This window comes from Oncorhynchus masou, chromosome 14 (assembly GCF_036934945.1).
Source record: "Oncorhynchus masou masou isolate Uvic2021 chromosome 14, UVic_Omas_1.1, whole genome shotgun sequence".
In the NCBI taxonomy this organism is placed as follows: Eukaryota; Metazoa; Chordata; class Actinopteri; order Salmoniformes; family Salmonidae; genus Oncorhynchus; species Oncorhynchus masou.
Window position 1 is genome coordinate 3,099,271 of NC_088225.1, and position 22,905 is coordinate 3,122,175.

General features: G+C 42.4%; 1 protein-coding gene across 2 annotated transcripts; it reads right to left on the bottom strand.

The window, feature by feature from the left end:
* Positions 1-132: 132 nt before the first annotated feature.
* Positions 133-22,364, bottom strand: LOC135553962 (chromobox protein homolog 1-like). Of its 2 annotated transcripts, none has more exons than XM_064985932.1 (6): positions 21,820-22,087; positions 19,973-20,125; positions 15,837-16,011; positions 4,063-4,246; positions 3,863-3,957; positions 133-3,714 (listed from the first exon to the last, which is right to left on the bottom strand). In XM_064985932.1, exons 2-6 carry the CDS (start codon positions 20,073-20,075, stop codon positions 3,570-3,572), a joined length of 702 nt encoding a protein of 233 aa, XP_064842004.1. In that variant the 5' UTR covers positions 20,076-20,125; positions 21,820-22,087; the 3' UTR covers positions 133-3,569. The 2 variants fall into 2 exon arrangements, with proteins under 2 accessions (XP_064842004.1, XP_064842003.1); XM_064985931.1 differs by lacking the exon at positions 21,820-22,087 and adding an exon at positions 22,146-22,364 and having other exon boundaries at positions 134-3,714.
* Positions 22,365-22,905: the final 541 nt, after the last annotated feature.

Consider the following 22,905-nt stretch of genomic DNA (forward strand, 5'->3'; position numbering starts at 1 on the left):
GACACAAGAAGGAGCCAGAGACAAAATAACTAAAAGCTTACATATGAGCCACTTGACTAGGATATACTGTATATATACATACATATGTGTGTGTATATATATATATATATATATATATATATATATATATATATATATATATATATATACATACATACATACATACATACATACATACATACATACACACACACACATATATATATATATATATATACACATATATATATATAGAAATCTTCCGGTCTGGTATATTAGAAAAGATATACAGCCTTCTTAGACGTGTCATGTTAAAATGAGCAGTAAAATACCAATGAAAAATCAATCCAAGGCAACAGGCTCTATACCAGGGCTGTAGAACCCCTGGTAACAGTGGTTGACTTCAGTACCTAAACATTTAAATGTTAGTCACCATTAAATCGGTTAAATCGATTAACAATTTTTCATACAAGCTATTGTTAGCCGTGATGAATCAATTAAATTCATTACTTTAACAATGTAGGATTTAAAAGATGCCAGAAGAGGGATATTCAGATGCAATAGAGCAGTGAACAATTCTTCAATTAATGGAGAGGTAGCAAAGCCCCACAAACCAAACTTGAATATAACCCAACCCACCTCTGAGGGTGTCAGATCTTTAATTGGCAGCTCATTTTAATATAACAGATCCAGACACGCCGAGAATTAACATCAGCGCTCAAAGGTAAAGTCTGAAAGTAGAATTAGCTTGGAGAGGTCGTCTTGATCTGGTCTTGCGATTTCAGTTTGTCAGTTGTGTGAGATGAATAAATTGCTAGATTGATCTATATTTCATGGCTGCTAACACCTTGGATAGATTTACTTTACAGACCACCATAAAACCGTTGTATTTACTTTGAATCACAATATAGACTACCTAAGGACCCGTCATCTGCATTTAAAACAGGGATTTAGTCAAACAGAAGTGCACATGCATAGACCAGGGCATTCTCCTGTTCCTGGAGAGCTACTGTCATGTACAGTTGAAGTCGGAAGTTTACATACACCTTAGCCAAATACATTTAAACTCCGTTTTTTCACAATTCCTGACATGTAATCCCAGTAAAAATGTCCTGTCTTAGTTTGGTTAGGATCACCACCTTATTTTAAGAATGTGAAATGTCATAATAATAATAATAGAAAGAATGATTTATATTTCAGCTTTCATTAATTTCATCGCATTCCCAGTGGGTCAGACGTTTACATACACTCAATTAGTATTTGGTAGCATTGCCTTTAAATGGTTTAACTTGGGTCAAACGTTTCGGGCAGGCTTCCCACAATAAGTTAGCTGCATTTTGCCCCATTCCTCCTGACAGCTGGTGTAACTGAGTCAGGTTTGTAGGCCTCCTTGCTCGCACACAGTTTTTCAGTTCTGCCCACAGATTTTCTATAGGATTGAGGTCAGGGCTTTGTGATGGCCATCCCAATACCTTGACTTGTTGTCCTTAAGCCATTTTGCCACAACTTTGGAGGTATGCTTGGGGTCATTGTCCATTTGGAAGACCAAGCTTTAACTTCCTGAGATGTTGCTTCAATATATCCACATAATTTTCTTTCCTCATGATGACATCTATTTTGTGAAGAGCACCAGTCCCTCCTGCAGCAAAGCACCCCACAACATGATGCTGCCACCACTGTGCTTCACAGTTGGGATGCTGTTCTTTGGCTTGCAAGCCTCCCCCTTATTCCTCCAAACATAACAATGGTCATTATGGCCAAACAGTTCTATTTTTGTTTCACCAGACCAGAGGACATTTCTCCAAAAAGTACGATATTTGTCCCCATGTGCAGTTGCAAACCGTAGTCTGCCTTTTTTTATGGCAGTTTTGGAGCAGTGTCTTCTTCCTTGCTGAGCGGCCTTTCATGTTATGTTGAAATAAGACTTGTTTTACTGTGGATATAGATACTTTTGTACCCGTTTCCTCCAGCATCTTCACAAGGTCCTTTGCTGTTGTTCTGGGATTGATTTTCACTTTTCGCACCAAAGTACGTTCATCTCTAGGAGACAGAGCACATCTCCTTCCTGAGCGGTATGACGGCTGCGTGATCCCATGGTGTTTATACTTGCATACTATTGTTTGTACAGATAAACGTGGTACCTTCAGGCATTTGGAAATTGTTCCCAAGGATGAACCAGACTTGTGGAGGACTACAATTTCTTTTCTGAGGTCTTTGCTGATTTCTTTTGATTTTCCCATGACGTTAAGCAAGGAGTCACTGAGTTAGAAGGTAGGCCTTGAACTACATCCACAGGTACACCTCCAATTGACTCAAATTATGTCAATTAGCCTATCAGAAGCTTCTAAAGTCACTACATAATCTTCTGCAATTTTCCAAGCTGTTTAAAGGCACAGTCAATTTAGTATATGTAAACTTCTAACCCACTGGAATTGTGATACAGTGAATTATAAGTGAAATAAATCTGTCTGTAAACAATTGTTGGAAAAATTACTTGTTTTTTACTGATTTTTGCTGTTTGTTACTCATCTTGTTGGCTGAGGAAAAGTAAATGTGGACAGTTATTCTAACTTCTTCAAAGTGCGCATCGGAATTCGGTAACTAATTACCATCATCTAAAATGTAAGCTGTCATTCTGAGTGCCGTGGCTGTACGCCCTAATCAGGTCACACACACACACAATGCATATGGGTCGGGGAAAAGTCTCAAATGTCTGGTCAATTAAAATGCTGCCAGTCAAATGTTCAGCACCACGTTTTCCTAATGGAAACCCTGCTCCATACCATTGTTCACAACTCTATACACCTCCTATGCGTAACACTTAAAGACCAGGATCTAGGTTATCTCTAGTCTGAACATCCCAAAAAAATCTAAAATAAAATCCTTCTTAGATCGCTCTCATAACCAATTAAAACTAACCAAATATAACCACGACTATTTACACATTATATGATAATGATATGGCAAGGGAAGGCAGGTGCCAACACTTAAAACAGGTTTCTTAAAAAGTAGAAAGACAAACAAAAAGCACTGCGAGTTGCTCAATGAGGGATGTGTCGGTACAAGATAATGTTCTGACAAGAAATCAACTTCAACATTTCACGCAAAAAAAATGGAAATTAAGATTGGCTATTTCAATTGAATTAGCTGAGAACTTTAAGCTGGGTCGTGTTTTGGAATCTGACCATTCCATTTTGTAAACTCAGCTGCTTTAGTGATACCTCGCTAACTCAAAAGTGTATCTTGACAAAAGCTTTTCAGAGGCGAAACTACAGTATGAGGAGCTGGTGATTTTGAAGCAATTCAGTGCTCAGGGACTGAAAACTACTTATCCCATGATTCTAGCTGATGAGACCCAAAAGTGAGGCCTGATAAAGTGATCTTGAGACTTAGGAGTTGTATTTACCCATGCCCCCCCCCCCCACCTCACCTCCTTGCCAAGTTGTATCATCCCTACCCATCTGTCAACCTCTGTTTTAGTTGTAACAGTCCGGGTTTGCAGAAAGGTTTTGAAACAAATCAGCTTCTCTATCCGACACCCTCCACTGTAAACCCCACCCTCTGTACCCCCGTTCATCCTGGACCTGTGGCTAGTTCTTATCATCCTTCTTCTCTTCCTCCTCGGTGGGGTAGGAGTGCCATGTCAGGCGCTCCTCATAGAAGGAGATGACCACCTGTGGACATTTAATGTTGGCCTCCTTGGCCGGCACCAGGTCAGCCTCATCACTGTTCTTCCTGTGGAGACAGAATTTAAGGGTGATGCCACTTCAATCAGTTATGTCCCACTTTTTTTCGAGGGGACAACTAGTATTTGACCAATCTTCCACTCTCCCAGTACCGTATAGCGAAAAGGGTCAAAATCCCAATGCAGCCCAGAACTCACCATTTCATGAGGAACATCAGCTCTCCACTGGAGTCCGTGGCTCCAATGATCCGTTCGGGGTCAAGACCACGAGCAAAGCCTCTGGGCTTCTCTGCCTGAAAGAGTGATGGATAAGGAGAAAAGGTTCAGTACAGGGCCACATTCACGGTCTATAGTATCAGGCATGTTCTTTAATATTGACACCAAGTACAGGCTCTCACCTCATCTTTCCTCTTCTTGGGCCTGCCTTCTTCACCCCCTGCCTCTGTGTCAGACTCGCCAGCTTTCCTCTTGCCACCAGACTCTTTCTTGCAGCTTTCTTTTTTGTTATGATGATTCTGCATGTACTCCGCAATCAGGTCAGGGCAATCCAGGTTGTCCTGTGGTTCCCATGTATTGTCCTCACTGTGGTAAACAAATACAGGTTAAAAAGACTACAACAGCTTGCATTTCCAAACTAAGACACTACCTGTAAAAGGACCATTTGTACCTGGGCTCCAACCATCAGATGATTCAGTTCCAAACCCCCCAGAACTAACTGATCGAAGGTTCCCCAGGCCAGGGAACAACTAACAATTGAGATCATCCCAATGTGGTCGTAATAGCACATGGGGGGGGGGGGTGCAGGGCCCGATGTGGCAGGACTACCACCGCAACACTTGAAGATAAAGTAGCAAAACAGACGGATGCCAAATATACAGCAGGACTACCACCGCAACACTTGAAGATAAAGTAGCAAAACAGACGGATGCCAAATATACAGCAGCCGAAGACCAAGCAAGTCCCATCTCTGTGTCACCATGGACCAGCAAAAGATGGAAATGTTTGCAATGGCTACTGACTCTTTGTAGAAAGACGAGAGTAACCAACGAGAGCAACAACAAACAAACAAAGGAAAGAAGAAAGAACTTGACCCAAGGTCAAGTTTTGTGATTTCACTCAATGGTTCAAATAATCCTAGAATTAGGTTATCAGGCCTTGGCAGATGCTTTATTTTTTATTTAACTAGGCAAGTCAGTTAAGAATGAATTATTATTTACAATGACGGCCTAACCCAGCCAAACCCTAAACCGGACGACGCTGGGCCAATTGTGCGCAGCCCTATGGGACTCCCAATCACGGCCGGTTGTGATACCGCCTGGAATCGAACCAGGGTCTGTAGTGATGCCTTTAGCACTGAGATGCAGTGCCTTAGACCACTGCGCCACTCGAGAGACCACGTATGCTGTGCAAAGCCCAAAGAGTAGGGCCCTATAAAATCTGCAATATGGAGAACCCGGACAGAATCCAGACATTAAAATGGAATATTCAAACATTTATTGAACTTAGGACATCAACTTAATGTAATCTATCATTTAGAAAATGTATTTTCCCAAGGTTATAATAAGACATGAACTAAAAGCATAAGGGATTCATATTTTTCTTTAACTTTGAAGGGGCCCCTGTGTGTGCAGGAGTGTGTCTGCCACATAGCCATTAGCGATGATGATAACTACAAGGCTTTCCCAAAAACCTTCTCAATTAAATGTTTACTACAAAGTAGTCTGTCTACCTGGCAGAATTATTATTTGCATCAATCCAATGGTGATTTGTTTAACTAATCTAAAATCATGTGTGCTACAGGTCTCTCGCTGGTGCCAGGCTGCACACTTGAATATAAAAAAGGGTATCTACACCCAAAAATGTATATTTTTCCCAGACCTCAAAAGTGGTCTGCTGGTGTGGTTTAAGCACTGTTGTGGACTTACAACATCCAATTTTGTTCTATAATAAAAATGGGGGGAAAAAACAAACGGAATTAGGCAAAAAAATAAATTATTTTATAGGGCCCAAAAGGAGCATACGCAAACTTGTGTAGGGAGCGGGAATTGGGTGATGTACCCCAGTTCCATAATCTTTCACGGTTGTATCTTAAGCAATTCCGTACGCTAGTGGAGTTGGTGGCCCCTCTAAATCAGGAATCAAGACACCAATTTCAAGGACAGCATTTCTGCGATTCCTGACAACTGGTGAGCAATAGCTAACCTAATTTTTCAATGTTTGATGTTGGTATTAGATGGTCATCATGACAATGAGACAACCATGAAGACAAGTAAGGGGAGACCCCCATGAAATGGACAAAAATTAATGGCAGCTTACTGGCATTAGGCTAACGATATACACAACCACAAATACCACAAATAAACGACAGATCATCAAAAACATTGCAAGCGGAACATGGCAAATGCCAAGTGTGATACTCCAAAAATCCCAAAGGTGGCGAGTGAGCGCTACCGTAGATTTTCCATATGGGAAATGGTCACAAATTCAAGTCTCAAGGGTGACATTTTCAAAATCACAAAATAAATTCACACTTTTAAAACATCATATTATACATATGTAGTAACTTCCTGGATATATTGTCTTATTTTATTGAGTTGTTCCATAAGGCCCATGTTTTGTCAATTTGCCATATATGATCATAGGAAGTCAGATTCCGAACCCAAAAGTTAGTGAACCATGTCCAAATGGCATACATACTGAACAAATGATAGATCACGAATGTTATCTATTTGTCATGTTTGATCATAGGAACTAAGAATTTATCATTGATGTTGATTCAGCATGTCCATTTCAAAACAGGAAGTCCTTATGAATATGCAATGGACACTGTCAACTTGCAGAAGAGCATGTTCACACTGACAATATAGCATGTGTAATGGACACTGTCCAATCGCTCCTTGGTGTTGATTTCAGCTGTCCATTTGGTGTTATTAAATCCCTTATTTGTACATTTCCAATTGTACCATCACGAATTGGACATGCTGCAGAAATGCCCAATTGACTGGCTTGTTGAATTATGGATGGCCGAGCAGTGATAGTGGTTCCTCTCCATCGCTTGTTTGTGTTGATTTCTGCCTGTTCATTTGGTGATGGTAAACCCTTCAGTAAATCCCTCATTAAGATGGCGTAGCAGTCGGAAGTGTGTTTTGTCTTGTCCCATCATGTCCCGTTGTAAATATAGTTTCCTTGTATTATTTCATATATATTTTAATCTCACTTTCCATCAACAGACTGAGTATACTCCTGCAACCCGCCTCACCCAATGTAGTATGGATCTGCTATTTTTATACTTTAGAACCAGAACCCCCATCAAAGGCTAGCCAGCTTACTAGCTACAAGCTACTGGTCAGTATGCCACAGCTAGCGGTCTTCACCTTCAACGTCTCTGTCCCGAAGAAAGCATCAGTTAGCCTTGAGCTAGCCTCTAGCTAGGCCCATGGGGCGGGAAGTAGCCTAGTGGTTAGAGCGCTGGACTAGTAACCGAAAGGTTGCAAGATCGAATCCCCAGGCTGACAAGGTAAAATCTGTCGTTCTGCCCCTGAACAAGGCAGTGAACCCACTGTTCCCATGTCAGTCATTGAAAATAAGAATTTGTTCTTAACCGACTTGCCTAGTTAAATAAGTTGTTTTTTAATTTAAAAAATAAAAATCTCCCTGCTTGCCGAAGAGGTCCACCAGCTAATTCATAGGCTACAATACCTCTTTTGCCAATTGGCCTGGACCCTTTACTGCCGACACGGAGCTCCGCTGACCCATCACGACTGGTCTGCTGACGTAATCGTCCGAGGTGGTTTCAACAGGCTCTACCATTGCGACATTGCCAAAGGCCCATCTGCTAGCCTCGGCCCGCTAGCTGTCTGAATCGCCGTGTCTCAGGCTCGCCTAGCGTAGTAGCGACTAACTGAATCACCTATTGCTTCTCATTGAACCCTATGATCACTCGGTGACACATGCCTCGCCCAAATGTCAATATGCCTTGTCTATTCCTGTTTTGGTTAGTGATTATTGTCTTATTTTACTGTAGAGCCCCCAGCCCTGCCCAATGCCTTAGATAGCCGTTTTGTCCCACCCCCCCACACATGTAGTGACCTCATCTGGCTTATCTGGTGCCTAGGTTTAACTCCACTGTACTTACATCCTACCATACCCTTGTCTGTACATTAAATCTATTCTTCCGCACCCAGAAATCTGCTCATTTTACTCCCTGTTCTGAACGCACTAAACAACCAGTTTATATAGGCTTTAGCCGTACCCTTATCCTACTCCTCTGGTCGTAGAGGTAGAGGTTAACCCAGGCCCTGCAGCCCCCAGCACCAGTCCCATTCCCCAGGCGCTCTCATTTGTTGACTTCTGTAATCGCAAAAGCCTTGGTTTCATGCCTGTTAACAACCTCCCTATGTTTGTTTTATTCACTGCTTTAGCACACTCCACCAACCCGGATGTCCTAGCTGTGTCTGAATCCTGGCTTAGGAAGGCCATAAAAAAATCCTGAAATTTCCATCCCTAACTACAATTTTTTCCAACAAGATAGAACTGCCAAAGGGGGCAGAGTTGCAATCTACTGCAGAGATAGCCTGCAGAGTTCTGTCATACTATCCAGGTCTGTGCCCAAAGAATTTGAGCTTCTACTTTTAAAAATCCACCATTCCAGAAAGTAGTCTCTCACCGTTGCTGCTTGTTATAGACTCCCCTCAGCCCCAAGCTGTGCCCTGGACAGCATATGTGAATTGATTGCCCCCCATCTATCTTCAGAGTTCGTACCGTTAGGTGACCTAAACTGGGATATGCTTAACACCCCGGCCGTCCTACAACCTACGCTAGATGCCCTCAATCTCACACAAATGATCAAGGAACCTACCAGGTACAACCCTAAATCTGTAACCATGAACACCCACATAGATATCATCCTGCCCAACTTGCCCTCTAAATACATCTCTGCCGTATTCAACCAGGATCTCAGCAATCACTGCCTCATTGCCTGCATCCGTAATGGGTCTGCAGTCAAACGACCAACCCTCAGCACTGTCAAACACTCCCTAAAACACTTCAGTGAGAAGGCATTTCCAAATCGACCTGGCCTGGGTATCCTGGAAGGATATTGACCTCATCCCGTCAGTAGAGGATGCCTGGTTGCTCTTCAAAAGTGCTTTCCTCACCATCTTAAATAAGCATGTAGAACAAAGAACAGATATAGCCCTTGGTTTACCCGACTTGACAGCACTTGACCAGCACAATATCATCCTGTTGCATTCTGTATTAGCATCGAATAGCCCCCGCGATATGCAACTTTTCAGGGAAGTCAGGAACCAATATACACAGTCAGTTAGGAACGCTAAGGCTAGCCTTTTCAAACAGCAATTTGCATCCTTGTTGCACTAATTCCAGAAAGTTTTGGAACACTGAAGTCCATGGAGAATAAGAGCACCTCCTCCCAGCTGCCCACTGCACTGAGGATAGGAGACACTGTCACCACCGATAAATCTACGATAATCGATCATTTCAATAAGCATTTTTCTGGGGCTGGCCATGCATTCAGCCTGGCTACCCATATCCCGGGCAACAGCTCTAAACCCCCCTGCAGCAACTTGTCCAAGCATCCCCCCCTCCTCCACCTAAATCCAGATAGCTGATGTTCTGAAAGAGCTGCAAAATCTGGATCCATACAAATCAGCTGGGCTAGACAATCTGGTCCTCTCTTTCTAAAATAATGTGCCGAAATTGTTGCAACCCCTATTACTAGCCTATTCAACCTCTTTCGTATTGTCTGAGCTCCCCATAGATTGGAAATCTGCCGCGGTCATCCCCTCTTCAAAGGGCGAGACACTAGACGCAAACTGTTATAGACCTTTATCCATCCTGCTCTGCCTTTGTAAAATCTTCGAAAGCCAAGTTAACAAAACAGATCACCAACCATTTCAAATCCCACTGTACCTTCTCTACTATGCAATCTGGCTTCCGAGCTGGTCATGGGTGCACCTCAGACACGCTCAAGGTCCTAAACGATATCATAACCACCATAAATAAAAGACAGTACTGTACAGCCGTCTTCATCGACCTGGCCAAGGCATTCGACTCTGTCAATCACTGCATTCTTATCGACAAACTCAATAGCCTTGGCTTCTCAAATGACTGCCTCGCCTGGTTCACCAACTACTTCTCAGATAGAGTTCAGTGTGTCAAATCGGAGGGCCTGTTGTCCAGACCTCTGGCAGTCTCTATGGGGGTGGCACAGGGTTCAATTCTCAGGCCAATTTTTTTCTCTGTATAGATCAATGATGTCGCTCTTGCTGCTGGTGATTCTCTGAGCCACCTCTACGCAGACGACACCATTCTGTATTCTTTGGACACTGTGCTAACAAACCTCCAAACGAGCTTCAATGCCATACAACACTCCTTCAGTGGCCTCCAACTGTTTTTAAATGCTAGTAAAGCTAAATGCATATACATACTACACACCACTGAGACCTGTATGCTCTCGTTGGCTGGCCCTCACTACATATTTGTTGCCAAACCCACTCCAGGCTCCAGGTCACCTATAAGTCTCTGCTAGGTAAAGCCTCACCTTATCTCAGTTCATGGGTCACCATAGCAACACCCACCCGTAACACACGCTCCAGCAGGTATATTTCACTGGTCATCCAAAGCCAACACTTGCTTTTGCCGCCTTTCCTTCCAGTTATCTGCTGCCAATGACTGGAACAAATTGCAAAAATATCTCCCTCTAACTTTAAGCATCAGCTGTCAGAGCAGCTTACTGTACAGCGATCACTGTACCGGTACACAGCCAATCTGTAAATAGCACACCCAACTACCTCATCCCCATAATGTTATTTATCTTCTTGCTCTTTTGCACCCCAGTATCTCTGCTTGCACATCATCATCTGCACATATAATCACTCCAGTGTTAATGCTAAATTGTAATTATTTCACCTCTATGGCCTATTTGCCTTACCTTCCTAATCTTCTACATTTCAACACACTGTACATAGATTTTTCTATTGTGTTAATGACTGTACGTTTGCTTGTGTAACTCTGTAGTTTTTTTGTCGCACTGCTTTGCTTTATATTGGCCGGTTTGCAGTTGTAAATGAGAACTTGTTCTCAACTGGCCTACCCGGTAAAAAATATACATGGAAATGTACACTGTCCATTTGCAATATAAAATGTACAATACCAATATATTATACTGCCATCAGTCAATAAGATATCATACTGACAACAAACTCACTTTGTCCAACTCTTTTAAAAGCCAACTATCACATATTTCAGAGTCGGCCCACAATTCGCAGCGCCTCCTGTTAAAATATATATATATTTTTAAACTTCAAAAACAGTTACATTCAAGCTGCAGGTGCAGTTCTGACATTATGTTTAGGCCTAGCTGAGGCGACCCAGAATCCCGGGTTTTGGTTCAATAGGTCATTCGGAGCCCGAGCAGCGACCTTAATTAGTTCTGAAAATGCACTTTTTTACGAGCATTGCTATGGGGTCCATGAGAACTATCGGACAGAAACTTTAGGGTCCGTCTCCATGGGCCGAGGCAGTTTCAATGCGCCTAGTCTTGTGATTCTGGGACTTTTCTAAATGTTGTCACTTTCACAACGTTAAAAATGAATTGAAGTTAAGTTATTGCAAATGGAGGAGGCTGTTTCTCGGCTTGAGAACCTTCTAGAGCCACATAACTCACCGTGCTGGATTTTCTTGGCACACAGCCAAGATAACGCACGCATAGCTTCGGGGCAAGTCTCTGAATTTCCTTGAGTGGCCCAGCAAGAACTTGGACTTGAACTCAACTGAACATCTCTTGAGACCTGAAAATGGTGCATGAGGAGATGGCTCTTTCATAAGGAATGGTGCTATTGTGTGTTCTCACATTATTTGTAACTGATTTTGTACGAAATGTTTCTGCAACTCTCTCTTATGACCAGAAAGAGCTTCTGGATATCAGGACAGCGATTACTCACCTCGTACTGGAAGAATATTTTCTCTTTAACGAGTCGACACAAAGGACCTACTTCACACACCCGACAAGGCCCTCATTCTAATCATTCGCAGGAGAGACGGAGATATTAGTGACGTAGGTCGGGGGGTGCCTTGTAAGGATCCGACAGTGAGTGGGTAATCTGCCTTTACCATCAGTCCTATTAGCCAACGTTCAGTAATTGGATAATAAAATAGATGAACTACGATCACGTATACCCTACGCAGGAGACATTAAAAACTGCAATGTCCTAAGTTTCACTGAGTCGTGGCTGAACAACGACATAAATAACATACAGCGGGCGGGTTTTACGCTGCATCAGCAAGATAGAACAGCCTCCTCTGGTAAGGCAAGGGGTGGCAGTCTATGTATATTTTAAACAACAGCTGGTGCACGAAATCTAATAGTAAGGAAGTCCCGAGGTTTTGCTCGCCTGAGGTAGAGTATCTCATGAAAAGCTGTAGACCACACTATCTATATTCTTCATAGTTGTCTATTCACCACCACAAACCAATGTTGTGACTAAGACCACACAATGAGCTGTATAAGGCCATAAGCAAACAGGAAAATGCTCACCCAGAAGGCGGCGCTCCTATTGGCCGGGGACTTTAACGCAGGGAAACTTAAATCCGGTTTACCTAATTTCTACCAGCATGTTAAATGTGCAACCAGAGGGAAACACATCTAGACCACCTTTACTCCAAACACAGACACATATAAAGCTCTCACTCGCCCTCCTTTTGTCAAATCTGACCACAATTCTACCCTCCCGATTCCTGCTTTCAAAAACGAAAGCAGGTAGCTCCAGTCACTCAGTAAATTTAAAAAACGGGTCAGATCAAGCAGATGCTAAGCTACAGGACTGTTTTGCTTGCACAGACTGGAATATGTTTCCCGGGATTCTTCCTATGCCATTAACCTCTTGAAACTCTGGGGGCGGTATTTCATTATTGGATAAAAAAACGTTCCCGTTTTAAGCGCAATATTTTGTCACAAAAAGATGCTCGACTATGCATACAGCTTTGGAAAGAAAACACTGACGTTTCCAAAACTGCAAAGATATTGTCTGTGGGTGCCACAGAACTGATGCTACAGGCGAAACCAAGATTAAATTTCAAACAGGAAGTGCCCCAGATTTTTGAAGGAGCTGTGTTTCAATGACTCCTTATATGGCTGTGAATGTGTCACGAATGAGCCTACACTTTCCGTCGTTTCCCCAAGGTGTCTGCAGTATTGTGACGTATTTGTAGGCATATCATTGGAAGATTGACCATAATACACTACATTTACCAGGTGGTTGCTTGGTGTCCTCCGTCGCAAATATTGCGTAATCTCCAGCTCCAGGACTTTTCCGTTTGCTACAGAGGAGAAACCCAACTGCCACGAATGATTTATCATCGAATAGATATGTGAAAAACACCTTGAGGATTGATTCTAAACAACGTTTGCCATGTTTCTGTTGATATTATGGAGTTAATTTGGAAAAAGGTTTGGCGTTGTCATGACTGAATTTTCTGTTTTTCTTCTTAGCCAAACGTGATGAACAAAACGGAGCGTTTTCTCCTACACAAATAATCTTTTAGGAAAAACTGAACATTTGCTATCTAACTGAGAGTCTCCTCATTGAAAACATCCAATGTTCTTCAAAGGTAAATTATTTTATTTGAATGCTTTTCTTGTTTTTGTGAAAATGTTGCCTGCTGAATGCTAGGCTAATGCTATGCTAGCTATCAATGCCTCTTACACAAATGCTTGTGTAGCGATGGTTGAAAAGCATATTTTGAAAATCTGAGATGACAGTGTTGTTAACAAAAGGCTAAGCTTGTGAGTGAATATATTTCTTTCATTTCATTTGCGATTTTCATGAATAGTTAATGTTGCGTTATGCTAATGAGCTTGAGGCTATGATTACGCTCCCGGATATGGGATTGCTCGACGCTAGAGGTTAAACAGGTCAACATTCACAAGGCCGCAGGGCCAGACGGGTTACGGATATGTGTACGCCGAGCATGCACTGACCAACTTGCAAGTGTCTCCACTGACATTTTCAACCAGTCCCTGACCAAGTCTGTAAGATCAACATGTTTCAAGCAGACCACCATAGTCCCTGTGCCCAATAACACTAAGGGAACCTGCCTATATTACTACCGACCCGTAGCACTCACGTCTGTAGCCACGGTGTGCTTGAAAGGCTGGTCATGGCTCACAACACCATTATCCCAGAAACCCTAGACCCACCCCAATTTGCATACCACCACAACAGATACACAGATGATGCAATCTCTATTGCTCTCCATACTGCCCTTATGCACCTGGATAAAATGCATTCAACACCATAGTGCCCTCAAAGCTCATCACAAAGCTAAGGACCCTGGGACTAAACACCTCTCTCTGACATGGATCCTGAACTTCCTGACAGGCTGCCTCCAGGTGGTAAGGGTAGGTAACAACACATCCGCCACGCTGATCCTCAACACAGGGCCCCCTCAGTGGTGCGTGCTTAGTCCCCTCCTGTACTCCCTCTTCACTCATGACTGCACGGCCAGGCACGAATCCAACACCATCATTAGGTTTTCCAATGACATAACAGGCAACAATGAGATAGCCTATAGGGAGGTCAGGGACCTGGCCATGTGGTGCCAGGACAACATCCTCTCCCTCAATGTGATCAAGACAAAGGAGATGATTGTGTACTACTGGAAAAGGAGGACCGAGAATGTCCCCATTATCATCGACGGGGCTGAAGTGGAGCAGGTTGAGAGCTTCAAGTTCCTTGGTGTCCACATCACCAAACTATCATGGTTCAAACACACCAAGACAGTCGTGAAAAGGGCACAACAAAGACAATTCCCCCTCAGGAGACTGAAGAGACTTGGCATGGCTCCTAAGATCCTCAAAAGGATAATTATACAGCTTCACCATCGAGAACATCCTGACTGGTATGAGAACTGCTCAGCCTCGACCGCAAGGCACTACAGAGGGTAATGCAAACGGCCCAATATACAAGTGGGGCCAATATTCCTGCGATCCAGAACCTCTATACCAGGCGGTGTCAGAGGAAGACCCTAAAAATTGTCAAAGACTCCAGCCACCCTAGTCATAGACTTCTCTCTGCTACCACACAGCAAGCGGTACCGGAGAACCAAGTCTAGGTCCAAAAGGCTTAAAAGCTTCTACCCTCAAACCATAAGACTCCTGAACAGCTAATCAAATGGCTACCCAGACTATTTGCATTGCCACCCCCTCATCTTTTACACTGCTGCTATTCTGTTAATTATCTATTCATAGTCATTTTAACTCTACCTACATGTACATATTACCTTAATTACCTCGACTAACCGGTACCCCCTATATATAGCCTCACTACTGTTATTTTACCGCTGCTCTTTAATTATGTTATTTTTTACTAAACACTTATTTTTCTTAAAACTGCATTGTTGGTTATTAAGGGCTTGTATGTAAGCATTTCACTGTGTTGTATTCGGCGCATTTGACAAATAAATATTTGGTTTGAAATAGCTGTGCAGCAACGCTCCCCATCTAACCTGACAGAGCTAGAGAGGATCTGCAGAGAGGAATGGGAGAAACTCTCCAAATACAGGTGTGCCAAGCTTGTAGCGTCATACCCAAGAAGACTCGAGGCTGTAATCGCAGCCAAAGGCGCTTCAACAAAGTACAGAGTGAAGCGTTTGAATACTTATGTAAATTTAATCAAATGTGCAAAATAAAAAAGCTATTTGTCATAATGAGGTATTATGTGCAGATTGATGTGGGCCATTTTTTTTATATCCATTTTAGAGTAAGGCTGAAACGTCACAAAATGTGGAAACAGTCAAAGGATCTGAATACTTTCCAAATGCACTGTACTTGCCAACCACTGGCAAGTGTTCCACACCACCACTTGTCACAAGCCAAAGACATTGGAGACCATTGTAGACCTTGCACAACATGCTCTGCGAGGAAAATGGCGTCCAATACGTCCGACCTGTTGCAGATCCGGAGGGCCCAGTTTTTTTTTACAACTGCTGTTGCATGGCAACAAGGCCCCCAAGCTTCCCCAAGCGCCACTACCCCATAGGTACCAATAAGGAGATGCAAAATTATAATAAAAAATGTATACAGGATTGTATGTAATGTATGATCATTTCATTTCTGTGACTACAGCATTACAAGCATCAAGTCTCAACTCACTCTGAGAAGCCTTTCCATTTGAGCAGAAACTCCACGCGTCCCTTTACCACCCGTCGGTCCAGCACCTTCTCCACCACATATTCCTCCTCCTCTTCCTCTACCACCTCCTCCACCTTCTTCTTGGTCTGTTTCTTCCCTGCTGTTGCTGCCAACTTGACCTCTTCCTTGGGGGGCTCTGGTGAAGGGAAGGAGTGCAGAACAGTTTGGTTAGACTCCACAAAGACTTTGTTCACAGCTATAAAGCCCCAATGACTATGGGCACACTTCACTATGGTCAGATTACACAGAAGCGATTCGTGACAAAACGTTGGATTCAAGTCCAAATCTAGTCTGTTGGACTTGATTTGCCAATCAAAATACAAAATTGTGGTCTTTTTCGCAATTAAGCAGCAGTGGCAGAATGGCAACCTTTGTACCTTTTTATCATCAACCCTGTTTGCCAACACTTTTTTCATTACAGTTCATGGAATTGTAGAGGACTATGTTGAGAAGGGCTCTCTGATGTAGGCTTCAGTGTGCCTCAAGATCTCTGACTCTGAATAACTAGCATCTGGTTGATCCACCTTCAAATTGGGTTTTTGTAAGTCTGTAAATATAACCAAACCATGGCAATGGGTTTCTGTATTCAAAGAGAGATCCTCATGGATTTGTTTTTAGAGGGAGTTAGATGAGCTTGGTATGCTCCAGGGGTAGTTTTAAGGTGTTCGGTATGGGGACTGGACACAAGGACTTAACATTTCAAGGACATATAATACCATTCAAAAGTTTGAGGTCACTTAGAGATGTTCTTATTTTCCATGAAAACATAGATGAAATGAGTTGCAAAATGAATAGGAAATATAGTCAAGACGTTGACAAGGTAATAAATAATGATTTTTAATTGAAACAGTGTCCTTCAAACTTGGCTTTCGTCAAAGAATCCTCCATTTGCAGCAATTACAGCCTTGCAGACCTTTGGCATTCTAGTTGTCAATTAGTTGAGGTATTCTGAAGAGATTTCACCCCATGCTTCCTGAAGCACCTTCCACAAGTTGGATCGGCTTGATGGGCATTTCTTACGTACCATGCGGTCAAGCTGCTCCCACAACAGCTCAACAGGGTTGAGATCCGGTGACTATGCTGGCCACTCCATTATAGACAGAATACCAGCTGACTGCATCTTCTCTAAATAGTTTTTGCATAGTTTGGAGCTGTGCTTTGGGTCATTGTCCAGTTGTAGGAGGAAATTGGCTCCAATTAAGCGCCGTCCACAGGGTATGGAATGGCAAAATGCAGTGATAGCCTTCCTTCTTCAAGATCCCTTTAACCCTGAACAATTCTCCCACTTTACAACCACCAAAGCACCCCCAGACCATCACATTTACTCCAACATGCTTGACAGATAGCATCAAGCAGTTCTCCAGCCCCTTTTCATTTTTTCCACGTCTCACAAATGTTCTTCTTTGTGATCCGAACACCTCAAACTTAGATTTCTCTCCACAACACATTTTTCCAATCTTCCTCTGTCGAGTGTGTGTTCTTTTGCCCATCTTAAACTTTTATTTTTATTGGCAAGTCTGAGATATGGCTTTTTCTTTGCAACTATGCCTAGAAGGCCAGCATCCTGGAGTCACCTCTTCACTGTTGACATTGAGACTGGTGTTTTGAGGGTACTATTTAATGAAGCTGCCAGTTGAGGACTTGTGAATTGTTTGTTTTTTCAAACTAGACACTAATGTACTTATCCTCTAGCTCAGTTGTGCACCGGGGCCTCCCACTCCTCTTTCTATTCTGGTTAGAGTTTGTGCTGTTCTGTGAAGGGAGTCGTAAACAACATTGTACGAGATCTTCCATGTCTTGGAAATTTCTCGCACGGAATAGCCTAGACTGACGAGTTTCAGAATAAAATTATTCGTTTCTGGCGTGATGGTTGCTGATAATGGGCCTCTGTACACCTATGTAGATATTCCATTAAATTAAAAAAAGCTGTTTCCAGCTACAATAGTCATTTACAACATTAACCATGTCTACAATGTATTTCTGATCAATTTGATGTTATTTTAAAATGGACAAAATGTTTTGCTTTTCTTTCAAAAACAAGGACATTTCTAAGTGACCCCATACTTTTGAACGGTAGTGTACATACATTGTCATGGAGAAGGATGCACTATCATTGCTGATTTGAAGCCCAAATAGAAATACAGGTTGGGCAAAGGATAAGAGGTGCCACACACAGCCAATGAAAGGTTTCGGTCACACTTTATTTGGATATTATCTGTAGAGCATCGACAGACGATCTATCAACAAACTATCTGTTGATATGCAACTGCTTGGTGAGGTTAAGGTTGAGCATAAGGGTTAGGGTAAAGGTTAGGGCTACGTTTAGAGTTATGATAAAGGTTTGGCAGATAATTAGTTGAAATGTTACTGATAGTCTGTAGAGCATCTACAGTTCGACTAGCCAACAAAAAAAAGTGCTACCAATTTTTTTTGAAACTATGGTTCACCTCTAGCGTGGACCATAACATCAAAGGGAGGGTCTGCACCCTTGAAAAAGTCAAGGTCACGACCTATAAGATTCTTGGATATAATATAAATAAAATATAATAATATAAATATCTGAAAGAGGATGGACAAGATGGTGTTAAGGATGACTATCAAAGCAAACAGTCACATGAGTGCATAGTTGATGAATGCGTGTGTGTGTGTGTGTGTGTGTGTGTGTGTGTTTAGAGGGTGGACACAGTGCATTATATTAGGCTTGGGCACTATACCGTATTCCGGGGTATTTAGAAAAAAGCCATGGGATGGTTTTTCCAATACTGTTTAAACTATTTATTTGAAATGTTTTAATAAATTTGAATATTTATAGCTACTTAAGTAAATGCCTGTAATATGTTAGATTTCAGCTGTCACATTATTATGAAGCTTACGTTAGTCCACAGTCAGGTGATTTGTTTACAAGCACACAAAGACAAGAGAACGGAGCCTTGAGTCACTCACTGTTGTGGAGCATGCGCCAGGTAATCTAATTACAGCATGGAATTCACAGTTAAATGTTTGCCAGCTAGATATCTTATTACTATTAAGTTAACTGTCTAAATGTGCTAAATGCTTTGCAGTTGTGCATTTAGTTTGCTAATTTAGAAGCTAGTTAGCTATCTTGCTAAGTGGTTAGCTTCTTCCAAAATCAAGCATTTGTTTGGTAACAGCAGAGAACCCCCTCCGGGATCAAGAGCCCTGCTGGCTAATATTTGTTATTCGCGTGCAGCAAACTGATTTTTGAGTTACAAACTAATTTTTGAGTTACAAAATGTTTGCAATTGGCTTGTTAGCATTTAGTTAGCATTCTCTATGGAATTTTAGATGTACTTTTTACATTGCTAACCTTCAGATTACCGAGTATCAGTGGTGTTTGAAAACACGACCCCTCGTGTTCAGTGCCAGTATTATCTCCCGGTATGGCACAAGGTCTGTATGAAGGTATGACAATCTCGATACCGCCCAAGCCTAGTACATATCCCCCTAATCTTGTCAAGATGGGCAGCCAAGTAAGAGAGAATCCTTTGGAGGCCCCATAAAAAAATATTTGGAGGTAAATCCTCTTCCAGAGCAGAAAAGCTTGCTTAGGTTCCACCTCTGAAAAATGATGCAAGCAACATTACATATTCACGAATTGGAGGTGAGAAGGAACGTAGAGGGAATGATCTCAATTGCAGAACCCTCACATCCTCATCTTCTCAAAAACCATTGGCTGAGAAAGCCAGAGGTCCTTCCCCTCTGACCTTATCCTCCAATCGTTTTGAGAAGGAGACGAGAGAGGACGCGAGGATTATGCAATTGAGATCTTCCAGAGGTGATTTCCATGTGGAGTGGAAAAACTTGAGGCTGAAAAGTATTAGCATGTCATCACATAGGGGAAACACATTGACACGGAAAATATCTGAAGTTATCACTTCAAGCCCAAATATATCATACTTTGATTAAAGCGACTGACTTAAATCCTTGTGCAACATCATGGGTAAAGCTACGGCATTGTCTTTTAACCCCCCCCCCCAAAAAAACGAATTTCCGCTTGCGGCCGTTTAGGTTCTGCCGAAGCTGGCCAGTCCACCACCCACCCCCATTGCATTCACAAGACAGAAACAATGGATTACCGTTTGCATTAGTAGAAGGTTGATCTACACCTTCAGTGGTAACACCAGTAGTAACAATGGGGGTCACATCGCTAGGGGGTTCTGTAGTGGTAGGCTCACTCATTTTCAGGCTGGGAGAAGGCAGTGGAACCAGCGGGTTCCTTGTCAACAGAGCTAAACAGGGTGAGAGGGGAGGGGTGTTACTTAGGCATGGGTGATGGGAGAACCGGGGGTGGGGGGGGGGGGTCATGGATCAGAGGCATCAGGGAGATATCACAGAAGGCAGGAGAGAATGACAACGGTAAGATAACCACATGGTATCATCTCTCACAGTCAAATAAATTACTAACGTGTAATGTATGCATACCACGACAGCACAGATGGAACATCTGTCTCATTGTTCTATCGGCTGTGTACATGTGAAGCATCCAGTTTGGCATTTCCGCTCACCACCAAATATGGTGACCAGAGGAAGACCAGTGGTTGGCAGTGGGAGAAGATGGAGCGAGATGGATTTTGGCCGACATTCTGCTTATTTTCTCATCTATAAAACATTTGATCTCAATACAGTTCTGTGAACAAACCTCCATTCTGTTACAAACAGAAAAAGCCATATGCGCCTCTTGGAAACAGGCTGTGGTCCATCTTGGGTTAGTTCTAAAATCATCTTTGAATATAGTTCCTACTACATGGTCAGGACTAAAACGCATGGAGCTACGATATATTATGTTTCTATTAAAAAAAGCTGGCATGCATTGTACTGCAAGTCTGCAACTGATGCAAACAAATACACAGAAAAGCAAATATTTGACTAGAAGCCCTCTTAGGTTTGTCATCACTACTTCCAGAAATATTTATGACTAGAGAGTCTATGGGATGGTACACTGTTGGCATGATTCCCAGAGGAGAGCCCCAGGGGTTGGTACCCATCTTGAATACATGATCTCGGCAGGGGGTAGGGACTATACGAGTTCTTGAACATTCCATTGGGCTGTAGCCTTGATGTGGTGCAGACCAACGCACACCTACTAATATGTTTGGAAAGTTTAAAATGTCAGAAGCACAATCATATCAATCAGACCAGCAATCACACAGTCAAGCACATCAAATTACATGAGATTCAGCATGAAGGGGTCAAGCTTCAAATCAACTTAGGCACACAATCACTACAAACCACTGGTAGAAAACAAACATGGTGAGAACAAGGGAATGTCTGGAGGAGAAGAGGGGGGCACATAGACACCCTGATTCTTACCCTATGGAACACACAACACCAAGAAAACACTTACCCCCACCCCTTCCTAACTCAACATTGGGGTAAGCAGGGGGTAAAGCATCACTATCATACAAAAACAAATGTATTCAAAGCATAATTCAATAAGACAACGTTTTTCAGTATCATCAAAATGTTGTGTAGGCTAAACAACGCATTTGAGTGCCAGCTTTAACGTGCAATTCAACAGTTCGTTTCAAAATGTAAGTCATTTCAAGAAGGTGATGATTTCTGATTCCATTGCCCTATTGGGGTAGCATTGATTTTAGGTGAACGCTGCAGTTCGCTGGTGGCTATACTGTTCGTATTAACGGGCTATGTCAATCAATGATGTGAATTTAGCCACTTGTAAATCGATGCAAATATATGTCTAATAAGCAGTCCTTTCTTTGCTACAGCACGTTTCCTCTCTTTTAGGAGTAACCAATTCGACGAGCCACATTCCTGCCCGAAAGGGGGTAATGAAATGTAGCAACCTAAATCGTTTTCCTACTTCAATAATAACGGGCAATCGCGCAGTGCAACCAAGTAAAATGGTCGAATACAGGGGAAATGTAGAAGGCTACATACACACAATTGCAATGTATTAACCAACCCGTTCACTATGCCATCAGCAGATCCCGTTTCACATGATGGTGCTAAGGGGGTTCTTTCCCCCCCCAGAGCTGTCGAGATGGAATGACGAGTCGTCCATGTTGACCTGAATCATAGCACGAGAGCAATCTACACGAACTCGCGCGAAAACAATACCATTGAACACTCAAAACAGAATTCGCATGCAACAATGTAGCAATATGCACATTGCCGTGTCAATATATTGGCCTATGGAGATATGTTTATCACCCACTGTGCATAATACAAGGTTAACGCTGGGGGGACCGCTAAAGAGCAAAGGCGATGGTGAAGTAACTAGCCACTTACCTTCACAGAGATTTGACTCTAATGAATGAATTGTCGGAAATTGAGTTAATTTTATCAAATGAAAACCAGTATTACACCAATGGTTTATCTAAAAAATATATATAGATGTCGTGCTTATCTTATGTAAAGATCAGCTTGTAATATATTTTAAAAGGACACTTCTCGTTTTTGCGTAAAGCTACAGACAATAGCCATCCAGTGCCTCCCTCGTACCCGCCAACTCCGGCGAAGCGTGGCTACGCAACGTGTTATTGTATGGCACCATGGGAGATGAAGTCTTTAAGCATGTTATTGTTCTTTATTTCTTTTCTCTATTATAAACATATTATTCAGAGATGTTTGATGATCTTTATTTTCAATGTTTAGTTATTGGTCAAGCTTGCCAATGGGTAGAGCAATTACTTTACTTACAATGTCTTGTACTTAGTTCTTTACTCTAGAGTCTCAGGATTGATTCATACATTTTACCATTAAAAAATATATCATTTTAGTAATTCAAAAACCTATGATCAGTTGTGGAAGCCTGAACTCCCCCCACCTTGCTCTCCATGTTTCTCTCTCTATCCCCCTTTGGCTGGTTAGCCTTCACTGACTTCAGCCAGTGAAAAGCGAATGACAGTCTTTCCCTTCTTCTTCTCCACTGCCAGATGTATTTTTTAACTGACTGCACTGACCCTTACGTCATACATATTCTGAAGGTATAGCGTCTTTGATGTCCCGACTGACAAACTGCTGTATGTGAAAACCCTCAGAACTCTGA

Excerpts from the sequence above, each read along its gene's own strand:
- LOC135553962 (XM_064985932.1), bottom strand. The coding sequence starts at position 20,075 with ATGAGTGAGCCTACCACTACAGAACCCCCTAGCGATGTGACCCCCATT. Across the intron at positions 4,247-15,836 it reads AAATGGAAAGGCTTCTCAGA|TGAGGACAATACATGGGAAC; the intron begins GTGAGTTGAGAC and ends TGTTTACCACAG. Across the intron at positions 3,958-4,062 it reads CCAAGAAGAGGAAAGATGAG|GCAGAGAAGCCCAGAGGCTT; the intron begins GTGAGAGCCTGT and ends TCACTCTTTCAG.